Genomic DNA, 24,578 nt, shown 5'->3' on the forward strand with positions numbered 1-24,578 from the left:
TGCAAGCATTCAGATATTTGAAAGTACAAAATTTTTTCAGTAAGAATTAAGCAAATTGTCATTTTCGCCCAAGAATTATTCAAAATAGATTTTGAGGTTGCCAGATGTAGACAAGAAAAATCATATGCGTTTTCAAATTTTAAATTTCAATTTACAGAATTTACTTAATCTGTGAGTTCGAAAAATTTTATCTAAAATTTTAAGATTTTAATTTAATCGTTTCGAATTGAAAACACAATTTGTGACTGACACTGACCTTTTTAAAAAAGATTGAAAAGTTTTGTTTTTCGGTACTGGACAAAACTAGCGCTACTTGTCAGAAAAAGCATGTTTAGTTTCGTCTGCTCTGCCCAAAGGACTGAAAAATAAAAACGCGTTTTCTCTTTTCTTGTGATTGATCCGGTAAATAATTTGATATAGTTCTCGTTATACTTTTTTAATATCGGAATCGGAATCGGTAAACTAACTAGTCATTACAGTGTTGATTAGGTAGATATTAATTTTAAAATCCAATTTTTTGAAGTATTACATAATAGCACTGATAAGTTTAGACTGATGCACCTTACACAATAGTTATGCCTCATTGCTAATTACATAATTTGTTCTCTAGGGTGATGCTCTAATTAGGGCATAACAGAGTAATGGATGCTAAAAATCACATGCCTAAATTGGACATCTCCAACGACAGACTAAAACTTTCTCAAGCTCAATTGGACTATATGAAAATTTTAGAAAAGCAAAACATTGACAGAGTATCAAAGCTTAAACGTCTGAGGAGGAATAATCTACTTACAGGATTTGCTCTTCTTGGTGGTGTCCTCAGCATATACGCGTATTCAATTGTTGCTGTCAAGCAAGAGAAATTCCTTGATGAAGTGGATGACTCCAAGTAACAATTAGAAGATGTCAACTGTTCCTTTAATTTCTCGTCTCCCTCCCCTCCCTGCTGTACGCGACCTCCTAAATTTGTACCGTCTTCAAGCAGTGAAACAATTGTCGCAGAACTTTTTGATAGATCCCAAGTTAACAAGTAAACTAGTATCAGCTGCTGGCAAGATCACCAACGGTTATGTGTGTGAAGTGGGTCCGGGTGCCGGCTCCCTCACCAGAGTTATTTTATCACGAAATGTCAACAAATTAGTTGTCGTCGAGAAGGATAAACGATTTCAGCCGCCTTTGGAGATGTTGGCTGAAGCCAGTGGTGATAGGATGTCAATCGTGTGGGGTGACGTTCTTAGTCACAACTTGACAAATGCCTTTCCAGAAGAATCCAAACGTGATTGGAACGATCAACCTCCCAACATTCATATCATCGGCAACTTACCCTTCAACATTGCCACACCTCTCATAATTAGATGGTTGAAAGCAATTTCAGAACGGTAATTTATTCAATAGTTTTCATCGCTTCATTCCTTAACAAATATAACATTTATTTTACTTACAGATCAAATGCCTGGGTTCACGGAAGAGTACCCATGACTCTTACTTTCCAGAAAGAAGTAGCTGAGAGGATGGTGGCAAAAATTGGATCTCGAGAACGCTGCAGACTGTCAGTTATGGTTCAACATCTCTGCTATGTCGAACACAAATTCACGATTCCTGGTGCCTATTTTCAACTTCTCTTCTCTTCAACTCAATTACCTTGAACGTTTAAAATATATTTTATAAAATCTTTTCTACAGGTAAAGCCTTTGTTCCAAAGCCGAATGTCGATGTTGGTGTGGTGCATTTCACTCCTCTCGCTACCCCCAAGATCCAAGCTCCCTTCAAACTGGTTGAAAAAGTCGCCCGCAACACCTTCTCGTTTCGACAGAAATATTGCCGACGTGGTCTGGAGACGCTGTTTCCTAGTTCCATGAGAGATGAGCAGACCCACAAACTCCTTCAACTGGCCGACGTTGATGGAACATTGAGACCCTTTGAGCTGAGCATCGAAGAGTTCAATCGCATCTGTCAGGCATACTCCATAATCCTCGAGAAATATCCATCTCTTGAGCGATACGATTCGCGGTCCGAAGATGGTTTTGACGATACTTTGTTACACTGATCTATGATGGTACAATCTTTTGGAGGTTTCAAAATTAGCAAAAACATTAATATAGTAATTTAGTTGATACTGTAATAATTTCCAATCCCTCGTTTATCAACAATTTTTTTACAATGTGTCCATCACCTGTAACGTTTTGGGTAATGTTATCATTATTGTGCAACGAGCAGGTAGCCAGAAAGAGCAGGTAAGGGGTGAAAGTGCAACTGATGCGAGATTCGCTTTTACAAAGTGCTCGCTCATCAGTGACAACGGCAGGAAAACCAAAAAAACAACAAAAACTGGCAGAAAATTGTTTTAAATACTTAGCGGTATAACATAAGATCAGGGCTTTGGTAAAGGCACATGTAGGCGTCGGAAAATAGGCGACGGACATAGTCCGGAAGACCAGTGCCTGGCGGATTGCTTGAAGAGGAGGAGGAAGAAGGATCAGAGCTGTTGGACAACAGTTGCTTGTCCCATTCGTCTGAAAGCCATCGCGGCAAATCAGGGCATGTAATGACCTCGGGTATGTTGAACCCATTTTGTTCACCTTTACGGTCGGCCATCGAGTCGAAGAAACACCAAGGAGCGTCAGGGCCTGGCCCGCACTTGACGAATGCCACGTAATGGCTTGTAGCGATACATACGACAGCAAACAACTCCATGTACATTCGCGGTATAACGCAGTGTTCCTGCAAGGCAGCGTAATCCGCAGGAACCTGCAAAGGCTGGGCCTGATGAGTGGTTCGCTTTTGATGACTGTGGACCTGTAGAGAAAAATTCTTTCATCAGGAGAAAGTTTACGTGTAGAATATAAAGATATAAAACTTATTATACCTTGTAGAGGCACGGCGCACAAAATGCGATACTTTCCAAGCCGGAGCCACATTGGCCGAGACATTGCTGGCATTCCATTTCGGCTAGATGGCCGCACACGATGCACTGCCGAGGGGCTAAGAAAGAAAAAAAAAATAGGTTCCAAGAATTTATATAATAGGATTATTGGTATTAAGTCGTGCTTATGTTAGGGCTTACAATTTTCCAATACGTCTGTTATGTCCAGCAAGGAGGACGGAAGAACATAGGGGTACATTTTGTAAGATTTCCCGAAGCGGGGCATTTGAATAATAAGTGCCGGAGGAACCTATCGAATTGGTCAGAATTAGCTCGAGTAAAAAAAAATAACGAATATTTAAACAGGATTACTTCTTTTAGTTTGATGCCGCTGGAAAGAAAACTTTGCTCAAAGAGCTGTTGGACGGTAGGCATCACGAGTTTGTCGTCTTTCTCAACGAAAAGCTGATGGTGATAAGCCTCTTGCCCCGAGCTTAATTTCAGAAACGGTTCCGCTTTGAGCGTTTGTGACAGCAGACAATGAAGAAACTCTTCTGGATCTGATAAGGAAAAATAGAAATAGGCCATGGAAACCATTGTTAGGATAATCTTACATATAACACGTGTTTCTCTGAGCTCACCTTTCTCTTCATTAGTTAGACCTTTGACAGACCCCAATTTCTGAAGGAGACGGCGCAGTTTCATAACTTTATCTGCCCGGACGTAGTGATTCTGACGTAAGGGGTTCACGATTTCTTCTTTCAAAATCCTTTGAACTTCCTCATATTGCGGTATATCGTTACGCGTTGGGGGTCGATAAAGCAAGCCGTCGAATATGCTGGCCAGCCATAAATACGTTTAGTACATACATTCAAGCTCTTTCATTCAAAAACAGGCTCTCTCACCTGGTGAAAGTGAACATGCTGAACAACGTGGCGTCCAGGTAGCAAGAATTGTGATGACCCTGGATTCCACGGAATTTACCAGTCAGCTTACTCCAATCGCCGAATTGACCGACAGGTGGGATTTCACCACACACCGATGGACATTCTGGTCCTCCATATTCTAATGATCAATAAATTCATCGTAAGCTTTCCTCGGTAAAATCACAAACGACGTCATGATACCTATTTCAGACGGTAGATCATGATTTCGTCCGTACATAGAGGTCCTAGAGACATCGCAGGAGCTGCTAAACCTCGAGTCAGCTCTACAATGCCTGAAAGGGACGAACACACCTCTTCCGGGTGCACAACGAAAGAATTGTTGGCCCAAGTAACTGCCATCCGATCCTTCGTCAATATCACACTCCTGAAATAGGTAACCATTGTTTTATTTTAAAAAGTCAGTACTTTGTCTCTGCCAAGAAATTATACTGTACCAGCTCAACTCCGACTAGACCTTGCTCCGACTTGTTTCTAGGTTTTCCACACCAGCGCACTACACCGAATAGCTGCCGGCCGCCGAACGACACTTCTACCAAGGAACCTACTTCCATTCCATCGTGTAGATCGCTCGCCAACTGGGAGAACTCTTGTGCCAAAGAGTCACTGTTGACTGAAGATGAACTTTCAAGCCTTTGCCTGGAAGCTTAGGTTGAAAAAATCAGAATTAAAAACAGAATAAGAACTAAAACATGTTTGTTGAACCCAGGACAGCCTCATACTGACTATTATTAGAACTCAAGCCCTAGCTTCATTTGGCTAAAAATAGGAAATTTTAGGATCTAGTTAGGGCAGGCCATGATTTATATTAAAAAATGCATGGTGATCAAAAAGAGAATGGAAAAAGTAATATGATATTAACATTTTCATTGAAAGAAACATGTTGATTTTGTCCTGTTGCATGGTAGGTAGCTAATATTAATTCATCAACTAGGAAAACATACAAAAGTATTTCATGCATATTTACCTGGAACAGCATAATGATAGGCCTGCCGGGTATCAGTGGGTGATTTCAGAGGACTACTTGGTGGTGAACCAAATTCTATCAAATTTGTGTGAAGATTGCTGCCTTTCAACTTGTGAGGATGCTGCTGTGGTTTTCGTGATTCAAGAGTAGATGTGTAGTTAACAAGGCCTGGTTCGGCAGTTGGGGAGAATTCCAAATGTCCTTTGGAGTGGTATTTTTGAGGAAGAGTTCTGGAACTCTGATCACTGGTAGTGTAGTAGGATTGGTTTGTCTCTGCTGCCGAATTGTGCCTGCCAGTGGGGTAGTTGCCATATGACTGCATCTGCTGAGGCTTGTTTTGAATTACTGTGCTATTTGCACTAGATTTAGGCAAATCGGAGAGTACAAACGTAAACGAAGAATCTTCCGACGATGTTAAGAAAACACTTTGAGGCGAATAAAGTTGTTGCTGATGAGAAGAAAGTTGGCCAGGGCCGCAAAAACTTCTACCATTTCGTTGTCTGTAAGCTGTAGATTCCAATATATCTAAATCCTGGGATTTCGCCATGATGAAAATTAAGTTGTTGTGAGTCACTTTTCGTCATTGTCTCGGCCTCTCGGGCGAGTCATTATGGCGATAACTGTAAATGTTTTGTTACGGTGAGATTTTGACACACGATTGCTGTTTATCAGACTTTGCCTCTTGCCTCTGTCTAGTACAAGACGTTGCCAGATACCAAATTGTTGCTTATTAGCAGTATGTGCTCGTGCTGTGCTGGCCTGCTGCCTGCTGGGCCACTGGGCCAAGTTCCCAGAATCCGTAAATACCATTTCAACATTCATTAAATTTACATTTAACACGTTGATACCAACAAACGATTTCAAGGCTGAATATTGCATTACTAATAAACTAAATTTAAAATCATGCATTCGTGACTGTGAGCAATATTATATAAGCCTATTATTGGATGGATTAGAAGAACACTATTTTGTATTGATACTGCTATCAGCTGGTCCAACAGATAATAAAGATTTCATTCACGTTTTGTAGTACTCGAGCAATTTCTCATCTTCTGGTTCGAAAATCTTCTTGTCTTTCAGGTTGACTACCCACCCAGGATTGAGACCGTAAAATATTTGTCGAGGATCTTTTCGTTCAAGCAGCATAGCAAGCTCTGGATCGTTTTTCAAATCTGGTAGCTCATAACCGTATTTTTGTGCTAATTTAAAGCGCTCCAATGCGACCAAGTCGGGATCAGCCAAGTATCCTCGATTCCTGGGATCAGTGTAGTATTCAATCGCATCTTCTGGTGGCATTTGTCTCTTTGGTATGGGAATTCCTAAAAAAAAAATTACGTTTAAATTAGAGTTTATTTTTTTTTAAATTTAAGTGATTAATATGTTTTACCGCTAATGAAAAATTTCATGGGATCGCGCATAGCCAGTAAGGAAACCGGATCATAGAATGCAGTAGTTATGACACCGCCGTTCCTTTCGATGGCTGCAATAACTTGCTCCGAAGCATGTTGCACTTCAATATTCACCTTACCCTTGAAATTGTCAAGGCCTTCATCAGTGAGTTGGAACCCAAACTGTTTTTCCAATGGAGATAACAGGAAAAGTTTCGAGTTGCACAGTGCAACCAAATCTAGAGGTTTAGAGGTATCCACTCGCCCAGTGTCAATCATTGTCTGCAGCTGCAGAAGGGAGATTGGTGGATATTCACGCTTCAAGCTGCAAGAAACATAAAATAGATTATAGAAATGCAAAGCAAACTATTTGCAAATATGGTGAATGTAACACTTACTGGTGCCCTTTGTAGTACGGTTCTTTGGGGACTCTCAAGTAAAATGGATTGTTTCCCGTTTCATACCCAAGCCTCATGAAATTTTGTCTTTGACCTGAACCTTTGTTTCCAGCTCCATGTTTACCGCCCCCATATATTCCTCTTCCACGTTTTGGCTGAGACAAAAGATCATGATGATGAAGATTTTATGCATTCAAGTTATTTTCTTTTTAAAGCGACATATACCTGTTTATAAGCCTTTGGGTTACTCTTCATATTTCCGAGAGAGAGTCGTGGTAGTGAGCGAAGTAAGTCGAGGGCTCGATCCGTACCAGACAACACTCGATTACCAGCACCTGCCATTGCACGCGAAATTTCTTGCAAAGAGAAATGAAAATATTCAACCTTGTAAATGAAGGTTATTAGAAGGAAAGAAAAGGCACTTTCAAATTTTTTTTTTCAAACAAAGATGCGGTTTTATCGGTTTTCACCTAAGAAAAATCACACGACACTTTCTTGCGGTCGAATTCGTCTGCTCGAACAGCGTGAAATGACATCTAACGATCGGTTTCGCAGTTTCCAATATTTTTATTTTTAAAAATGCACAGTATGTTGTACTGTTGTAGAAGTTGATTATATCGATTCCAACTAAATGTTTAAATGTACAATCATTTCGAAAAGCATTCATTCAATAATTAGTTACATAATCGTCAGTTGTTGTCCCTATTCCTAGGTGGCACTACGCGAGTCACGAAAATCGGGAGTCATTAAATGAAATCAGAAATAGAATCAAACGATATCGCAACATCACTTTTGGAAATTTCAAAAAACACATTTATATACTAGGCCCTAAACGTAATAAAAATGCGGTCTCTATTAAAAAGACTGAACGCTCCACGAGGCGCAGTCGTGATGAGGCTATCCATTTCTTTTCACTTTCTTTTCTGAAAGCATCATTCCTTTCACATTATTTCCCCCGTCAAAATGTGTAGTGTGACCGTCATATGTGCGGTTCCACTTCTTTTGCTGTTTTGTTTTCCACTGCCTTGGTTTTAGGGACCGCCGACCATTGGTGTCGAACTCAATTTACAACCGATCCATTCACAAAATCAAACATTTCCCATGACTTGTATTTTCCAATATCAACTGTCAAAACCAAACTCGAATATCATCACAGCAACAACAACAAAAAAGGCACAAACGTTCACTAAACAGTTGTCCTAATCGAAACTAATTGCAGCCTCGATTTCATCCGGAATACACCGGCGCTTTTCTCGTTGCTTGGCCAGCAAAGGGAAAGGATCCACCTGCAAAATAAAACAGGGAATGATGAACACCCATCCAATCCGGTGACCAAATCTCTTTTTTTTTTATTACGTCTGAAATTTTTATCAATGGCCGATTCATTCTTTCATTTTGTTTTTGACTTTTATCTGTCGGTGCAGTTGCCCGCACTGACATACTAGAAAACGCGTGAAAACTTTCAAAAAAATTCAAACTCTGAAAGTACTAGAATCCTAGGGATGAAACTGGTTTCAGTTCTCAAAATTCAGGTTGGAGCCCCATGAGACAAAGCAATGCGTTGTGTTACGGTTTCCATGGCAACCGACTTGATAGTACTTGCAAATTGTATATAAAGTAACGTACCTTTTTGGAGCCAAGCGCTTCGAAATCAAAATGATGGTAGAAAGCGTGATTTTTCAACGTCCGTAGACTGCGGACTCGTTTCGGCGGATCGACGGTGAGGAGGCCGCGAATTAGCCGTCGGGCGGATTCACTGCTGCTCCCGCTGCTGCTATTCACGTCGTCCGATTCAAACTCTAGCGCGTGATCGGCACTCCCGCTGTCACTGCCAAATGGGAACTGCAATGAATAGAAATGAATAAAAATTTTTTTTTTAAATAAATAAATAAATAAAACAAAACCAAACAAATAAGGTTACCATAGATATATCTAATGCAATTCGGCATGGGCGAAAGCGACCTAAAAGCGCCACACGCAACGTCCTTGGGACATTTTCCGATTTCACGCGCGACGATAATTACTCGAGCTGCTCTCTCACACACAACAATCGACCAGTAGAAGAAGAAGAAAAAAAAGAAGATAAGAGCTCTACGACTTGCTGATTGGGACACCTGAAAACTGTGATTTTACTTCGTTTCTATGCCAACCAAAACGACGACCCCCCCTACACATTACGACTTTCGCTTCAAGAAATGGCCATCGCTTGGCAAAAGTTGTAACGAGACAATCTTGATGGGCAATATAGAATTAAAATTTAAAACACAAAAAATAAAAACGAGATTTGAAAGTCATGGAACGCTGGCGGGGGTATACGAGCGTGAAGAACCTCCCTAGTTGACATTCTTCCACATTCCTGAATTATTTGTACGTGCCATAAATTAAAATTTGGCTTTTTTTTTTCCTTCTTTACTCCAACCAAAAGTGAGTTGTAGTCTCTATACAATCACTTTGTCGTTGGGCTTGCCCGCCAGAAAAAATAATACTACTACACACACTTTTCACCCACACTCGAGTGGAGAAAAAGTACGCCCACCACCTCCTCCTCGGACGTGAGTGAGAACCAATCGGTTGCACAGGACTCGAGTTGAGAAACTTGCGCGTCTATAAAAGGCTCACGATGGCTCTTGTCCCAACAGTCAGTCGCTGAAACCCCAAACAAACTGGGACTACCAAGAGTTTGATAGTATCGAGTGATAAAATTAAACCAACCCAAACCCCTACACACACCCCAATCATTCTAACGCAGGTACAATAATTCATGAATTGTTTTTTTATTTTTTCAAACTTTCTTATTAATTCCCTTCTAAATTACCCTAATTTAACCAAAAACCAACTGCATTTCGATGGATGCAGCTGTTCCAAAGAAATGGGATTTTATTTTTGTTTAAAATTGTTGCAAGTTAACATTGAACTTTCATTTTCACTGGGGCCAAACTGGAAGATTCACATTGTTGGCCACCTGTGAAGTATAGTCAACCGTCAAGCTGTTGCTGGCCGATGTAGACGATCGATCATGAGCGCATGGCCAGCCAAGGGTTGGCTGAAAAAAAGTTATTTGTTTCTCAGACCGGTTAAGATGGTCGAATAGTGGATGGCATCTGTGTGCCAGGGATTGTTGTTGTAGTAGTCGTAGTATATGTTAAGCGTGTGCCCGCCACGAAGGTCACATGCTCAAAGCGAAAAAGTGAAAGGAATATTACGACGACGGGCAGCAGCAGCTGGGCGAATCCTGTCCATTTGTTATTGGGGAGTTTTTATTCGTTTTTTCTAAACGCGGGAATTCAAATTTCAAACGAAAACAAAAACACATTTTCGCAGGTGGTGCGGGGTGGATGAAATTGTGCAATTGAAACTAGTACAATTGGAGGTGGTTTAAGGCGGTTCGAGTCCTGGATTGTTATCCCCATTGATTTCTGACCTGAATTTCAAACTCTATTTGGACAGCAGGTTGGAGAGAAAGAAAAGAAAGATAAAAATGACAGTACTCAAGGCTACAATTCGAGTCTTGACTCTTTTGGCTTTGTCAATATCGCTGGCCAGCCCGTACCCGGTCGGCCGGCCACAAACGGCCGAGAATAAAGGAAGAGGAAGGTCCTACCCGTTGATCATCAGCCATTATTCCAACGTCAGGAATTCTAAATACGATTCACCGCCGGCCACCGAAGCAACAACAACAACGACATCGACGACGACTACCCCCACCACCACCACAGCGGCCGCCGAGTCCACCGACCTCAAGGAAAAGGTCGAAGATGTCGACGATAAAAAGGCGTCGGCCAGTCTCGTGAATACTGATGAGGCCCAGCCAGCGGGAGATGCTGGAGATGAGTCAAAGTCTCAGCAGCAGAAAGTCGATGATGCAGCAACAACAGCAGCGCCCAATATGGAAGCAGCTGACTCAGCCAGCGTAGCCAGAAACGAAAGTATTTCAGTCACAACCCAGGCAGTACCAGCAGCGACTCCGGAGGATTCACTACTCGTTTCCAAGGTCAGTTTGGAGGCGGCAAATTCGAAAAATCTCAAATCATTCAAATACCAAACCAGTTTTTCCAACTCTTATTCTTTGAAATTGACAGGCCCCTGAAGAAGTCCAGTCGCTGGAGGTCGCCATCGAAAAAGTCCAGGAAGAGGAGCCCAAGTCGGAGGGAACAGTGATAGAATCCGCCGCTTCAACTGGAGCGACAGCAAACGCCAAAGAGGAAGTACCGACGACGACAACCAGTTTGGCTGTCGAGGCTGATCAACCGGCTGCCCTTGGAGAAAGCGACAAATCAACGACGACAGACCCAGTCAAGACGCCCGAAATGGACACTGCGAAGGAGACGGAAAGTGTGGCAGCAGCAGTAGCCGAGAGTCTCACCAAGGAAGAATCTGTCGACAAAGTCGCAGAAGAGACTGTCAAACCTTCAAACGACGAGGTGAAGGCGATCGAACCTGCTGCTGCTGACGTCGATCAAGTGAAGGTGGCGGCAGAAGCTGAGGCGGCCGTCACCGCCACTCGAGATGAGGCCGTCGAAAGTTCCAGGACCGGCTCATTGGCCAACGGAAAAGAGAAAGTGCGTGATTCATTCTCCCCCCTTCGTCTACTTCAATCATGTAACCATTTTATTATTTTTTGGAACGCCAACAGACGGGCGAATTCTTCGAAGAAGATCGTTCGTTCAAGGACAGAGCCGATCCCGAGCTGATTCTGGCCGCCATCCGATCCGGCGCTGCTGCCGCCCTGGGTGTTGAAGCCAAAACTCTGCCGGAGCGGATCGACGACGTCACCAACGAGGGCGTCCGGCTGGAACGCGAGGACAACAAGAAGACGGCCGAGAAAAAGGAGAAGGAAAAGGAGAAATATCTGCTGGCCAAACCGTCCAAGGAGAAAAAACCGACCAAAGCCATCCCGAGCAACGATCCCGTCCAAGAGTACGACGACGTCATCACCAGGGGAGGCAAATCCAACGACGAAACGGAATCCACCACAGACGCCGTTGTCGACGTGAGTCGAACCCATTTCTAACCATCGCTCAGTCATTTTTAATAAAATCAAATGTGGTTTTTAAAAACAGAAAGCTTTGACAGCCGAGGAGCCCATCACTTTTTCGCTGGTGCCTGACAATTACCCGGTGATTTTGCCCAGCGGAGAGTCGACTTTGAGCGACAAAGTGAAACCAGAAGATTTGGAAACGAAAACGGTCGACGAGGAACCCAAGACGATTAGCCTGGTGCCGAGCAACTACCCGGTCGTCTTGCCGAGCGGCGAGTCAACTCTGAGCGATCAAGTCAAACCAGAAGATTTGGTAATTTCAAAAAAATTTAATTAGCGCAGTTGAGAAAATTTCGCAACTGATTTTGGTGGTCGATTCCTACATTTCAATTTTAGAAATCTTCACCGACATCAGAGCAGCCAGTAACTGTTAGCAGCGTGCCGTCCAATTACCCGGTGGTTTTACCTAGCGGAGAATCGACTTTAAGTGATAAAGTGAAAACAGAAGTTTCGGTATTATAATTTTCACAAGAAAAAACAAGGTCGATTTTACAGAAATTCCTAATCATTTCTTCTGAATAATTACAGGAATCGCCAAAAGAAGTGAAAACTGGAGAGAAGTAGTGACAAAAAAAAAATTTCCTTATATAATCGTTATGTTGTAATAATGCGAGTTGATTCGGGAAAAATTGTGTAGGGATTTAAAAAAAAAAGCCGCAATTTATGTTACTAAAGTTTCAGATACTATAAGCTTTCATTTTACCTTTTAAGAATGCCGGAAAAAAACAAAAACATGATCGCAATCCTGATTATTTCATTGCGTGTTCGACCGAAATCTGGCGCATTTTGAACGCAGATTTTTTTGAAAAAGAAAACCCCTAGCTCTCTTCAACAATCTTCCCTCCTCATATTATTGCAGTGTTGTCATGTATGAATTTTTTTTTTTTTTTTTTAGTTTGTAAACAGATCATACGAGCCGTTGAAAGTCTTGGGAAATTTTTTTTTTTTTTAAATAAGACTGGCGAATTATAATAAACATAAATCTGATGATGTGAAATATATATAATAATAACCCCTTCCTACACTTGATGGATTACCGAGTTATTTCACGATGAATCAAGAATGTCAAGGATATCGCACAAACTCCCACCCAAATCGCCGGTGGATATTTAAAAAGCGTACGATTCGCAAACAAGAATGGGAAATATTCGAAGTAAAGTGGAATTCTTTTACCTTGCCTTGAAGCAGAGCGTAGAACAAAATGCCCAGCGACCACCAGTCAACCGAGTGCGTGTAAGGCTCTGGCCGCAAAATTTCCGGAGCTTCCAGCCATGATGGATTGGCAACATGAAAAATAATGGAGAACAAAAAAAAAATTTTTTAAACACGAAACAGTTTCGTGGAAGACCATTCGTGAATTAAACATACCCATGTACTGTCGAGTGCCGCATATTGTATGGCATCGATCTCCAAAGGATAACCATTTAGACAGCCCAAAATCGATCAATTCTGCAAGTAACAAAAAATTCAAATTGAATTATAATTTGGCGATCATTTAAAATTTGATTTCGAGGATTTACTTAAATGTCCACTGCCATCTATCAAAAGGTTCTCCATTTTCAGATCCCTGTAGATGATACCGGCATTGTGAAGGAAATCTGTCGATAATTAAAAAAGAAATGAATAAGTAAAACTTTAATAAAAAATGTTAATGATTAATTTGAATAGCTTACCTAATACTAGGGCTACTTCAGCCACATAAATTTTGATCAAATCCTCGTGGAAACTTCCGCTATTTTGCCAGATCTGTTGCAGATCTCCGCCTTCAATGAAATCTGTCACTTTAAAATTCAAAGAGGGAAAAGCAAATAAAATTAGTGGACAGGCCAAAATTTTAAAAAAGAAGGACAACGCGAGTATAAACAAGCTCAAATTTCTGCGCAAATCCTCGAAAGAAAATCAAACAGAATCATCAATAAAACACTAGACGGCGTGACCTTGTATCTAATAGTAGAGTGATGGATAAAACTAGCGATGTCTAGAAGAGATAGAATTTCGTGATCACCGCGGGGACTTGACTACTAAACAGCCGTGATGGTTCGTAAAAACCACATTCGCGGAAGTGGCAAATATTAAAAAAGGCTATTGGCTACTTTTTGGTTTTTATTTTTAAAGTGCGAAGGCACCTGTTGGAAAAACTAAACCCACTTTCAAAAGACCTTGACTGCCCTCGTCGCCGTACATTCCTTGAGAACTCTACTGAACATGTGTTTTTTTTAAAGGTGAAATTACACTAAAGACTAAACCTACCTATAAAGAGATTCCTTTTGTTCTGCCAACGGAACGGACCGTGAACGAGAAACGGGTGGTGATCACACATCACTTGTATTTGAGCTTCAGTTTTGACTTGGTGGACAAGGTTTTCTTTGAATATCTGCGAGATAAATTGTACGTTTTAAACGATAATGAGAATTCTAAATTCGTGATTAGCTTGTCGACCCACCATAGATTTGGACATAATTTTCATGGCATAATTCTTGGCATCATCCTTGTGAATGACTTGAAGGACTTTTCCAAAGGCTCCTGATGAGACTACCGATATCACCTGCATGAGAAAACTTTTGTAATATAGGTTCTTGTTTAATGGATAATTGAGTACCATACATTGAAAGAATGTTCAGATGTTCCAGATCTGATTGGGAATTCTGGAAAGAATGGAACTTCATGATTGGGAAGTGGCCACACTGTTTTGGCTTGTGAGTAGTTGGTCTTCTTCCGGCTCTTTAAGAAAGTTCTCCCATTATTCACTCTGAAGCTCGCAAGTGGATCGTAAAAAAAGTGTGACAATGATTTCTCTTCAAAGTCAGGATGACTAACAGCCTGTAGAAAACGAAAAGAGGATGAATCAAATGATAACCTTGGCACTCTGACCTTAAACTGCACAAAAAGGGTATGACTCACATCACATGTTTCCTGGTGAGTGGCTCGGTTTCCCATTTTCCAACTGACACCAACTCGTCTGAAACGGTCTTATGATACAATGCAGACAAAACATATCAATGAATAGGCAAAGAAACTGTTTCGACTCATTGCAAGCGGACGGATTTTGAAAGCAGCAGCTGGTGTTACAGACGACGACGTCCTGTAAAAACAAAAGGAAACTAATTTCGTCACGTTTGACTCATCATCCGGTTCATATAATTTTTAAGCGTCACATCAAAAGAAGAAAAAAAATTTTTTGGTGTCACCTCTCATGCGAATCCCAAATACGTCATGGAATAACAATGACACACTTTACGGGTGACAATGCAGAAATATCTACAAAAGAAATAAAATAGGACGACAACAACAAAAAAACGACGTTTCTAAATTCCACGCAAAATCTATTGGGCGGATTCGTCTGCTATTCTCCGAAACGACATCTAGCGGCCAAAAAAGCAAATAACTTGCAACGGAAAAAACACACAAACAATCAACGCTTTCTTTTAATAGAAATCCCGATCGTGCTGATCGCATATTTCCAGGACCCACAAATACAATAAAGAAAGAAAAAAAAAACACATAAGGGGGCGACAAATGGCCGTGTGTGCAACCGCAATGAATAGAAAGAAGAGCTGAACAGAGGAGAGAGAGACCGCCCGGTTGCTTTTCATTTTTTTTTTGTCTAACTTCCATCACACACACATTTATTATTATTTTGCGTCTACGTCACGACCATCTGGCCGTTGATTGTGAGTAGTTGGTATGTGTGCGCTACCCGTTGTTGCACATGTCGTCCAACACTTCCCTTTTTGATACATACACAGTTGTGTGTGTATCTCTAATGAAAAAAATTTGTCCAGCTGTCGATATCCCCAAATAGTCCGGCGGCCCGCAGCCGCAACTGCTAACGATGATCTACATATGGCACTCTCTGCGCGCACAGCACACGGCCATCGGCTCACATTTGGCGGTTAGAAAAATATAAAAAAAAATTAAGAATCAATTTTTTAGTTTTTTTTCAATTCCATTTCGAAATGGTGCGCCCAAGGCCTATATCCATTAAATTGTCCTTGTTCACAATGTCAGCAGCCGCACGGCGTTTTTTGAACGAGATGGTCGTTTGCAGATGGTCGCGGTCCCGCTGTCGTTTTCCCAAATGATATCGCAGATGGCGCCAAAAAGATTTTTATGTATTTTTCCGTTGACCGCCACCTTTAAAAAAAGAAAGAAATAAATAAACAACACCTGTGTGCGTGCACAGCCACGGTCAAATTTTCATTCACTAGCGTCCGTATAATATTTGCATAAATTAACAAATTGAAAAACAATGGCTTCGAAAAATTCAATCTGGCGCCTTGATTGTCGACTGCTGTGGCGTCGATTGTGTCGTCATCTAAACCGTTTTGATTTCTTTTTTTCGCCAACGGTTATATGAGGATGATGAGGCTTGATGATGCACAGGCACGACAGATGTGATGGCGGATAAAGAGGGGGGGGAATTTCAATCGAGTCAGATGTCTTTCTAGTAGAATGGGGGGACTCGATTTTGGAGTTTTTTTTTCCGTTGGGCAAAAACGACGCCACCTGGGTAGCCCATTGATCGCCTCAATTTATTATTTCCAAACGCCAAATAAAAAAAAAATAAAATTGTTTCCAATTGTTTCGCTTTCTATTTGAATATTCAACCGCACGCGGGAAATTTGAAAATAATTATTTTCCTTTTATTTTCTTCAATTTTCTCGGGATATTTAAGAGTTGCACGTGACACCTGGCATGACGACGATAAAAATATTCACGACAAACAAAAAAAAAAATGATAAAAAATTCCCGCAAACGCGCCAAAAAAAATTTGTTTTTAAAAATTTCTTCAAAAAAACTGTCAATAAGACTGAAAATGATATCCCCGGTCGGTCCGGTTGATATCAATAATGATGATGAATGGTGAAAAAAAAAGTCTTAAACGGCAATAGAAGAGAACACAAGTAGTATCGGATTGTAATTCTTTCAAGACGGCCCCGACTGTTTGGTGCCAAGTGTTTTTTCTTTCCCTTAAAAGAAAAAAGAGACTCCCGCCCACTTCTGGCGCAAAGCAAAAGGGCTGTGTGTGTGTGTTTCTCCCAGAGCCATTGAGCATATCATGTCCGCCATTGGAATAATAAAACCGGCTCCTTTTTCCTCCTCCTTGAAAGAACCCTCGCACACACACAGCTGAGCTCATATTAGAAAAAGGAGAAACTTGGCGCTGCTGCCGCTGCTGCTGGGTCCTGGCGACAGCCAGTCTGGCCTGCACCTGCAAACTCGGAAAAATAAAAAAAATAAAATAAAAACGGACGACCTCCTTTGGCTCCTTAAGAAATGTTTTTCTTTTTTTCTTTTTTTCTTAGTCGATGGCGTTACAGTTTTTCTTCTTCTTCAGTTTCACGACACTCAATATTTTTTTGGTTTTTTTAAATTTTTTGGCAAGTGTCCAATCATCTGTCGCTTAGATAATAATAGAATTGTATAAACAAGTTTGGAAAAAAAAAACTCGTTGGAAACTGCTGGCCGGATCTCGACCAGAGTTTCCGCAATCAGTGAAAGAGAAAAAATATTTATGCGTGACCTTTGACACACGGCCACAAGTGCGTGTTAAATGGTGACCCCCCTCGCCGACACTCAACTAAATAAAAAACCCCAAGAAAGAAAAATAAGAAAAAAAGAATCTCTCAGAGATTCTATGAGGCAGACAGCGGTGGCGACAGACTGTCGGCTGTACACCTGCATTTTCTGGTGCTGGGGCACGTTGTTATACACAGACTGACTCTCCTACCTTTAGCGCTAGCTAGGCTAGACATAGCCCCGGCTAGAGAATATAAGAAAGAAGAGATCAACCTGGCGCCACATTGTCTGAGAATGTTTATGTATACAAACCCCTTGGAGAGTTTTGATGTGCTACCTTCTTCTTCTTCTTCATCTTATGGGGGGGATGGATGGACACGGGCTCTTATTTTTATTTCTACCTGTGTCTTTCTCTATATACCTGAGGGATGAAAAAAAGAATCTTTTTTTCTGTAAAATGTGACACCTTTTCGGTAATCAGGCGCGCCAGTAGTCGATTTTTAGATTTTTTGGGGGGTTCAATTTGTTTCTATCCAATTTCTTGGTTTATTTTATAAACCCCTCACAAAATCAGGTATTACATGTACGAATTAAATTTAAAAAAAAAGAATGTGAACCTGTGATTATTCGAGATTGATCGCCCAGCAGTGTGTCTATCCCACAAGAGTCCCATTTTTGGGTAGTTGGTGTAGTAGTGCTGCGCATATATAGAAAATTATATTATTTTTTTGCTGGCCACATCTTCTCCTTCTCGGCTAGGATATAAGAGCCTTGAGGGAAATCAGGTGTTCGCCAGTCGGGCTGTCGCCACGGCACTTTTTTCGTTGTTATTTTTCTTCTATTTATAATTCAAAAAAAACAATTCGTGATCTTTTGAGAAGAAAATCAAAAGAATCGTGACGTCAAACTAATCAAAAAATAAGACGAGGGAATGTTATAGGCGGCCGACATTACGCACAGGTGCGTGTGTGTTCCGCACGGAGGGAAACCAACGGCAGTTATACACATTACACACACAGCCCAGGTGTGTTGCAGCCAACAGAGTCGCAAAGGAAATACGAAACATTTGATATTATTACATGATCACACATCAGCTGATGTCTGTGTGTGTGTATGAATGAGAAGTTTCTGGCTCTATGAGAAATGCACACCTGCGCCGACATAATGGGCCAGCAGCAGACTCTTTTTCTTTCATTTTCTTGGGCTATTCCGTAAAAGTCGACCATGCCGACTTCCTCCCTCTCACGGATGAGCAAATATTTGTTGGTGTATAGTAGACACACACGCATTGACATTCCAGTGGTGAGACTCCACCTCAAAACACCTGGGCAGGCGGCCACTCTTCTCCCAAACAATAAATGTCGACGACGACGACGGATGTCCGGTGTAGGTGACGTCACTTGTGACAATGCCCAAAAGGAAAAAGAAAGAAAGAAAAACTTGGCAACTTGGTAGAAGAATCCCACGGCCACCTGGGCCCAGCCTGGGCCACTACTGCGACGTCTTATCACAAGAAAAAAGCGGATAAAGAATTAAATAGATATATACCTGGTGAACCATTTGTGCTCATAAAGTTCCCTCGCTATGCGCTTTTCATCATTGAACACCTGCACATCAGATTCTATGGGGGCCATTGTGTGTGTGTGTGCGTCTTTATTATAACGGGTGTGCGTGTGTGTGTGTGTAACCGAGGGAAAAAAAGACACGTGCAACGCCTCGGGCACAATTTCTAAGACCTTCTCACGCAACCAGAAATAAGTAAAATAATAAAATTTCGAGGTTTTGTGTTTCAAATTGGAAATTTTTGTATTTTCGCGGGACTCAAATTTTTCAAATGAGAGAAAAATTGCGACAGGCGGGAAAAAAACAAAATTCAAATATAATAGTTTGATATGCTGTGTGTGTGTGTGTGAATTATGTACACAGTGAAGAGAAATGAAATGAGGTAGTTATCACAGGTGAAACAAAATGAATCCGAATGGGATGGATGAGGTAGTCGAATGATGAGATGATTCCGGAATTCGGATGAATTAACAGGTCGGACAATCGGCCGACGAGGAGGTTTCCATGACGATGGGCAGAGCGCAACCGTTGACCAGGTTGTTGTTGTTGTTGAGGGCGGCAGCCGGATGCTGGAGCTGATCCAGGAGGGCCGTCTGGAGGTCGCAAATGTAGTCGATGACGTTGTTGATGACTTCCACCTTGGAGACTTTGCGGTTCTTGGGCATGTTGGGCACCAGTTCGCGCAGTTTGCTCAGGTACATCTGGATCTCCACTTGCTCGTGATCGGCCGGATGCTTGCGAACTTTGCCGTCCAGGACGGATCCGCTGGATGATGCAGACGATGACACTGGTTTGCGTTGGATAGCCTTCACCATTTTTGAGACTTTGAAGTTTGTTGAAAGGAGAAACTTGAGATACAAAATTTCACTCGAGAGAGTAGAGGAGAGTTGTGTAGTAGTCGACGGCTGGTCGAGTTCTGTGCTCAAACATGGCCAAGGGCCGGCCTTTTTATAGGTCGGCCCAGACCAGGGGGGGGACTGGAAGGAGGGTCCCTTTGCAGCTGTCGGTTTCTCCCACGGGTGTTCCTCCCTCGTCGTCGTCGGACTTGGTGGGAGTTTCATTTCTCTCTCTCGGTCACGGGGATTTTCCATATTGACACGACACAATACTCGCGCAATTGCACATGTCTATATCTCATAACATAACTAGTTCAGTCCTCCCCGAGTTGAACAACAAATTCCAATTTTTGATTTTACCATTTAATCCTCCCGAAAAATGCCAATCTGTTTCACATTTATTTGTTTTTTAAAAAATTTAAATGTTTTCTAAATTACAATTTCCCGGTAGACTTGGGTAAAAATTTCCATAGAAATGGACTTTTTTGAAATTTAACTATGTTACAGTAGTGCGAAACAAATTTTTTCCTTTCAAGAAAAAATAAAGAGTCCGTGCCCTATCCTTTTTTAGTCTTTTTTGGAAATATAAAAGAAAAGAAGAAAAAAAACAAGTCTGGGGCTGGCGACAGCCAGTCGGGTGCACACCTGTGTTGTCTGTTGCCTCCAGAAGAGAAGTCTGAGGAGAGCCTGGAGGCTATACAGTGACGGCGGCGGCGGTCTTATTCCCCTTCACCTTTTATATTTCCATTTATATATCTTTCTTTTTTATTCTTAGACGTACGTACATAGTATAGAAATATCAACCTTACAAGTTCTTATCTTTCCTTCGACTGCGAAAAAAAACCCATTTAACCAAATATCAATTTTGGCTTTTTTAATTTGAAAAAAAGATTCTCGGGATTCGTGATATTATAGGCCACCTAGCGTGAAAAATCAGCGCTTTGGCTACTAAACAGGATCTTTGATTTATTTATTTGCGTTAATTGCGCTTGGAGGAAAAAGAAAAAAGCCAAAAGAATGTCAAATAAAAAAGAATCAAAAAAGAGTCAGATAAATCGTTTTCCCACGTAGAGCGCACACCTGTGTAACCTTTTTTCTCCGAAAGAATATCGTAGAGCTAGCTTACTCACTCACACACATATCCTTCTCTCTCTTATTTTTCGAGTGTGGCAAACACAGGTGTACTAGACACACACACGGACATGATGTACCTTCTCGTCACGAACAGAACCTTTTTTTTTCTCTCCCTCCTTCTTTCCCTTTTTTGGTGGGGTGGGAAGGAACAAACACAAGAAAAACTGGAAGAAGAAGAAGAAACGGCACAGCCGAAAAATAAAAAACAAATTCTCAGACTACCAGGCGCCATCACACACACTTAAAAAAAGCTCCGCCCACGCGTCTATCCACCTTGGTTTTCAACTCAAAATAATGAATCAAATTGAAACAACAACAAAAAACGCTTAAGATTCTTTGGGATTCTCGGAAAGATTCTTTCGGAGAATCTCGCAAGATATTTGATTATAGATTAAAACTGTTCCTAGAATATCGATTACTTTTTATACACAGAAAATTTTTATCAAATTGTTTTATTTTTTTCTATTCCCAAAAACCAAAGAAGGGTGTGTACTATCCTCCCCCTTCTTCTTCTTTTATTTCCAGCCAGTCCCCAGTCCCAGTCCCCTCCCGTATCTATTTGTTTAGTTAGATAAGAATGAAAAAGTACTGGTGGTGGTGGTAGAGCGTGGGAAAGACGTTGTCATCGAGAGCTCCACTAGGGTTTGGCATGTTCCAGTACACACATATCGTTCCTCCTCTACTAGCCCGACCCCCCCAAAAAACCCATAAGAAGCACAAAACTACATACGTACTATATACTATGCAGTACTACACACCCTTTGCCCAGCTGTTGACCACCTGCACCAGCAGCACCACCACAAGAGAGAGAAAACCCGTTGGGCTTCTTCTTCTTCTCTTATTTCATACTGTACTACTACACCATTTAAGGATTTCTATCTTTCTCTCTTGTTCAAAAACCAGCCTCTTTTCTTTTCCTTATTGTTGGAAATCCGCGCAATCTTCTGCTTCTAGCTGTATGGGACCCGAGATTATTATGTACCAAATGGTGGTGGCTGGTGGTTTGCTTTTCTTATTCTCTGCTAACGGCCTTGAATCAGCCGGATTATTTATTCCAATTTCGGATTTAAAAAAAGAAAAATAAGATATAGTACTACGCGAACGGGTGTGTGTAACACCCCAGCACAGCACAGATGGCTGATGACTGGTCCTTGGAGGGATTCTTCCAAGAATCCTCGACCACCACCCGATTTAATTTTTCTGTCCAAACAAGAAAAGACAAGTCTTGACCACACACTTTCCCTTTCCATTTGATTGTTTCGCCTTGATAAGTGTCAGTTGTTGTTATCAATTTAAACGAAATTTGATTTAAACCCAACCAGGTGGTCGGCATTGAAAAATATTTTTTTGATTTTTCAAATTTTCGCGCGCTTCACACACGAGCGTGTTTTCACTTACGTTTGGTGAATAGGGGTGGTAATCATCCCCCTACAACAACAACCCCCCTCTCTCCACACTCCACCCAGTGTGTGTGTGTGGGAAAGTGAAGGTAGCGTCGTTCACATCCGAGGGCGTCGGTCGCCCCCAACATTTTCATCCGCAGCTGAAAACCCCATCCAGTGAAGCCCCTCCACCGAAAACCGATTGACCAAGGGAAAGAAAACCAAAATGGCCGCACTGTTGAATGATTTATCATTTGAATCTAATCATCATTCCATTACCCCTCCGTCCATCTTTTAAAAGCCCCCAACAACAACAACAACAACCGAGAAAATGAATTTTGATAAGAAGAAGAACACCTGTGTGTGTGTGTTATTTCTACCCTCAAGATGGCCGTTCTTATAACTTCAAATAGATTCATCATTTTCTTCCATCTCTCTCGTGGTAGTTTGCGGTGTGTGGTGGTGGTGGTCGGTTAAGGAAATTTCCCTTTTTTATTTGAAATATTTAAAGCGACCACCCTCTCGTCAAAGTCCTTGTACACATCTCTCCTCATTTGAATAATGCGCCGCAACAACAACAACAACATTCTGTAATGCAGGTGGTGTACAACTCCGTGAAATAGGAAAGAAAAATAAAACACACGAAGAAAGAAATGTTTGTGATTCCTATGGTCGAGTAAAATAAAATTTTAAAAAATATAAGTCAATAATAGCATGTGTGTTCCAGACATGTTCCAAAACGAACAAGACAAGAGACAAGACAGATGTGTGTGTCTTTTATTATGGGGGAAACACCAAGACAAGTTTCAAATGTAACCGAATACCCTTAAAAATTGAAACTCTACCGAAGAAGTGGCCATTTCGTTTAACTTTTGACCAGATGACCAAATTAGCATCTGGTCAAATGATTGTCGAGAAAACGTTTAGCGCGCGAAAATTCAAACGTCATAGAAGAGAAGAAATTCCTTTTTTCGTATTTTTTCAATAGGAGACGTTGAATAATAGCGTAGTAGACGAGTGTACATAGAAATACGCAATGGAATGTATTGTATATTGTGCCCCTATATAGAGCCCCATACAAATAGGTTGATCCGTGTCGCCCCCATTTAGGCGCTTACCTTCCATACGTGGCTCTCTGTGTGTTATATCCCCAGAAAGTAAAAATTGTATTACAACAATACAATAGCTGCATTCCCACTATACTATACACGTATATATGGTGTACAGCGTATAACCCCCCTCTGGCTGCGTGTTAAAAAGCCTATATCGTTAGTCAGCTGTCACCCACCAGGCCGGATGAAAATAAAAATTCCGTGTTAAACTTTTTCTTTCTTTTTCTATAGAGAGAAAATTCCTCAGAATCTTCTTCTTCTCCTCCTTTTAAACCATTCAAGAGATTTGTTGAATTCACATCCGACCGCGGCCAAGAATTTGAATATCACAAGGACTATTTTGTATAAATTTATAATATACATTTCCCCCAAAAAAATTGAATGTAAGAAAATTTAAAGAAATAAAAAAACCGGTCGGCCCGTTTCTCTGTTGTTTTGACACCTGGGGGATTTGGAAGCCGGACAAAAGCGGATGAGTTTGTCGCCACAGTTCAGTTCAGTGCAGCTCAAAAAGGCAAAGTTGTCGTCGTCTAGTCAGTTTGGCGGAATGACTTAGAATTTCGAATTTAAAAATAGGAAACTGGAACAGAGAGATAGATCCGTCCGTTATTATTATTGTATACTACTAGGCACCTTCATTCCATTATTGTCTGGCCTTATAAAGAATCCATCCGTTTTTCCACTGTCTCTCTGTGTATGTACATATACATAGTACACACGCAGAGACTATATCCTCGGCGCCAGACACTCGACGGGGTTTCGTCGCCTCGGCTCTGGCTTCTTGATACAATGAAGAAAAAAGGTAGAAAAAATAAAATAGAAATCAAAGAGGCTCTATATATGTATAGGTCTACAGAGTACAATACCTTTTACCCTCTCATCATCAGACCCCGGGGTCGGCCAGCCCCATCGTCTTTTAAGACCTTTTTTAGGGCTGGGACGAATTCCCATCTCGACCCGATGGCAAGGACAATTGCTTATTATTATTTAAAAAAGAGGTGCTGAAATTCACCTTTTAACAACAATATTATTTAAAAAAAAAAGTCAAATCGGACACCAAACATTGAAGATTATTATAAACGAGCCATTTCGTTTTTAACTTTGACATTTTTTAGGTAAAATTATTCCAACAAAATTTTTAGTCTGCTGGTTGTCCCGTGACGATTATCGAGCATCATCCGGCCGTGACAAACAGGAAGGAAGGGTGTAGACGGACTCTCAATTGTGTTGGACGTTCTTCAATTGTTTGCCGTTCGTAAAAAAAAAGTAGATTGCGCAACAGGATATGCAACACATTTCAAATGGGGGTGGAGTCACCGGGTGGGGCCTTTATTTTTCTATCGTTTACGGATTGCTAGTTTGTCCCGATTTCTTTGTCCTCAAGGAAAAATAAATAAAACAAATTGAATCGAAATCATTTTGGGGAATTTTTA

General features: G+C 41.2%; 3 protein-coding genes across 6 annotated transcripts; 2 read left to right on the forward strand and 1 right to left on the reverse strand.

Moving 5' to 3' along the window:
- Positions 1-304: 304 nt before the first annotated feature.
- LOC124206240 (dimethyladenosine transferase 1, mitochondrial-like) lies at positions 305-2,122 on the forward strand. Of its 3 annotated transcripts, none has more exons than XM_046603948.1 (4): positions 305-402; positions 611-1,379; positions 1,445-1,602; positions 1,683-2,122. In XM_046603948.1, exons 2-4 carry the CDS (start codon positions 904-906, stop codon positions 2,045-2,047), a joined length of 999 nt encoding a protein of 332 aa, XP_046459904.1. In that variant the 5' UTR covers positions 305-402; positions 611-903; the 3' UTR covers positions 2,048-2,122. The 3 variants fall into 3 exon arrangements, with proteins under 3 accessions (XP_046459904.1, XP_046459902.1, XP_046459903.1); XM_046603946.1 differs by having other exon boundaries at positions 342-457; XM_046603947.1 differs by having other exon boundaries at positions 345-489.
- Positions 2,100-14,935, reverse strand: LOC124206241. Its single transcript, XM_046603949.1, has 23 exons — positions 14,787-14,935; positions 14,500-14,680; positions 14,203-14,418; positions 14,042-14,143; positions 13,849-13,972; positions 13,272-13,379; positions 13,119-13,196; positions 12,967-13,047; positions 12,772-12,860; positions 8,187-8,402; positions 6,780-6,785; positions 6,561-6,715; positions 6,162-6,487; positions 5,800-6,093; positions 4,775-4,843; positions 4,245-4,453; positions 3,991-4,174; positions 3,769-3,928; positions 3,505-3,701; positions 3,236-3,423; positions 3,065-3,173; positions 2,867-2,982; positions 2,100-2,796 (listed from the first exon to the last, which is right to left on the reverse strand). Exons 2-23 carry the CDS (start codon positions 14,533-14,535, stop codon positions 2,353-2,355), a joined length of 3,507 nt encoding a protein of 1,168 aa, XP_046459905.1. The 5' UTR covers positions 14,536-14,680; positions 14,787-14,935; the 3' UTR covers positions 2,100-2,352.
- On the forward strand, positions 9,006-12,622 carry LOC124206239 (uncharacterized abhydrolase domain-containing protein DDB_G0269086-like). 2 transcript variants are annotated; one of them, XM_046603944.1, is made up of 7 exons: positions 9,006-9,309; positions 10,011-10,551; positions 10,640-11,119; positions 11,194-11,550; positions 11,621-11,851; positions 11,935-12,051; positions 12,127-12,622. In XM_046603944.1, exons 2-7 carry the CDS (start codon positions 10,039-10,041, stop codon positions 12,160-12,162), a joined length of 1,734 nt encoding a protein of 577 aa, XP_046459900.1. In that variant the 5' UTR covers positions 9,006-9,309; positions 10,011-10,038; the 3' UTR covers positions 12,163-12,622. The 2 variants fall into 2 exon arrangements, with proteins under 2 accessions (XP_046459900.1, XP_046459899.1); XM_046603943.1 differs by having other exon boundaries at positions 9,159-9,309; positions 10,008-10,551.
- Positions 14,936-24,578: the final 9,643 nt, after the last annotated feature.

Source organism: Daphnia pulex, chromosome 10 (assembly GCF_021134715.1).
Source record: "Daphnia pulex isolate KAP4 chromosome 10, ASM2113471v1".
NCBI classification, from domain to species: Eukaryota; Metazoa; Arthropoda; class Branchiopoda; order Diplostraca; family Daphniidae; genus Daphnia; species Daphnia pulex.

Excerpts from the sequence above, each read along its gene's own strand:
- LOC124206239 (XM_046603944.1), top strand. The coding sequence starts at position 10,039 with ATGACAGTACTCAAGGCTACAATTCGAGTCTTGACTCTTTTGGCTTTG. Across the intron at positions 11,120-11,193 it reads TGGCCAACGGAAAAGAGAAA|ACGGGCGAATTCTTCGAAGA; the intron begins GTGCGTGATTCA and ends GAACGCCAACAG. Across the intron at positions 11,551-11,620 it reads CCACAGACGCCGTTGTCGAC|AAAGCTTTGACAGCCGAGGA; the intron begins GTGAGTCGAACC and ends TTTTAAAAACAG.
- LOC124206241 (XM_046603949.1), bottom strand. The coding sequence starts at position 14,535 with ATGGGAAACCGAGCCACTCACCAGGAAACATGTGAT. Across the intron at positions 14,419-14,499 it reads CTCACCAGGAAACATGTGAT|GCTGTTAGTCATCCTGACTT; the intron begins GTGAGTCATACC and ends CGTTTTCTACAG. Across the intron at positions 13,973-14,041 it reads AAATTATGTCCAAATCTATG|ATATTCAAAGAAAACCTTGT; the intron begins GTGGGTCGACAA and ends TTTATCTCGCAG.
- LOC124206240 (XM_046603948.1), top strand. The coding sequence starts at position 904 with ATGTCAACTGTTCCTTTAATTTCTCGTCTCCCTCCCCTCCCTGCTGTA. Across the intron at positions 1,380-1,444 it reads TTGAAAGCAATTTCAGAACG|ATCAAATGCCTGGGTTCACG; the intron begins GTAATTTATTCA and ends TTTTACTTACAG. Across the intron at positions 1,603-1,682 it reads ACACAAATTCACGATTCCTG|GTAAAGCCTTTGTTCCAAAG; the intron begins GTGCCTATTTTC and ends TCTTTTCTACAG.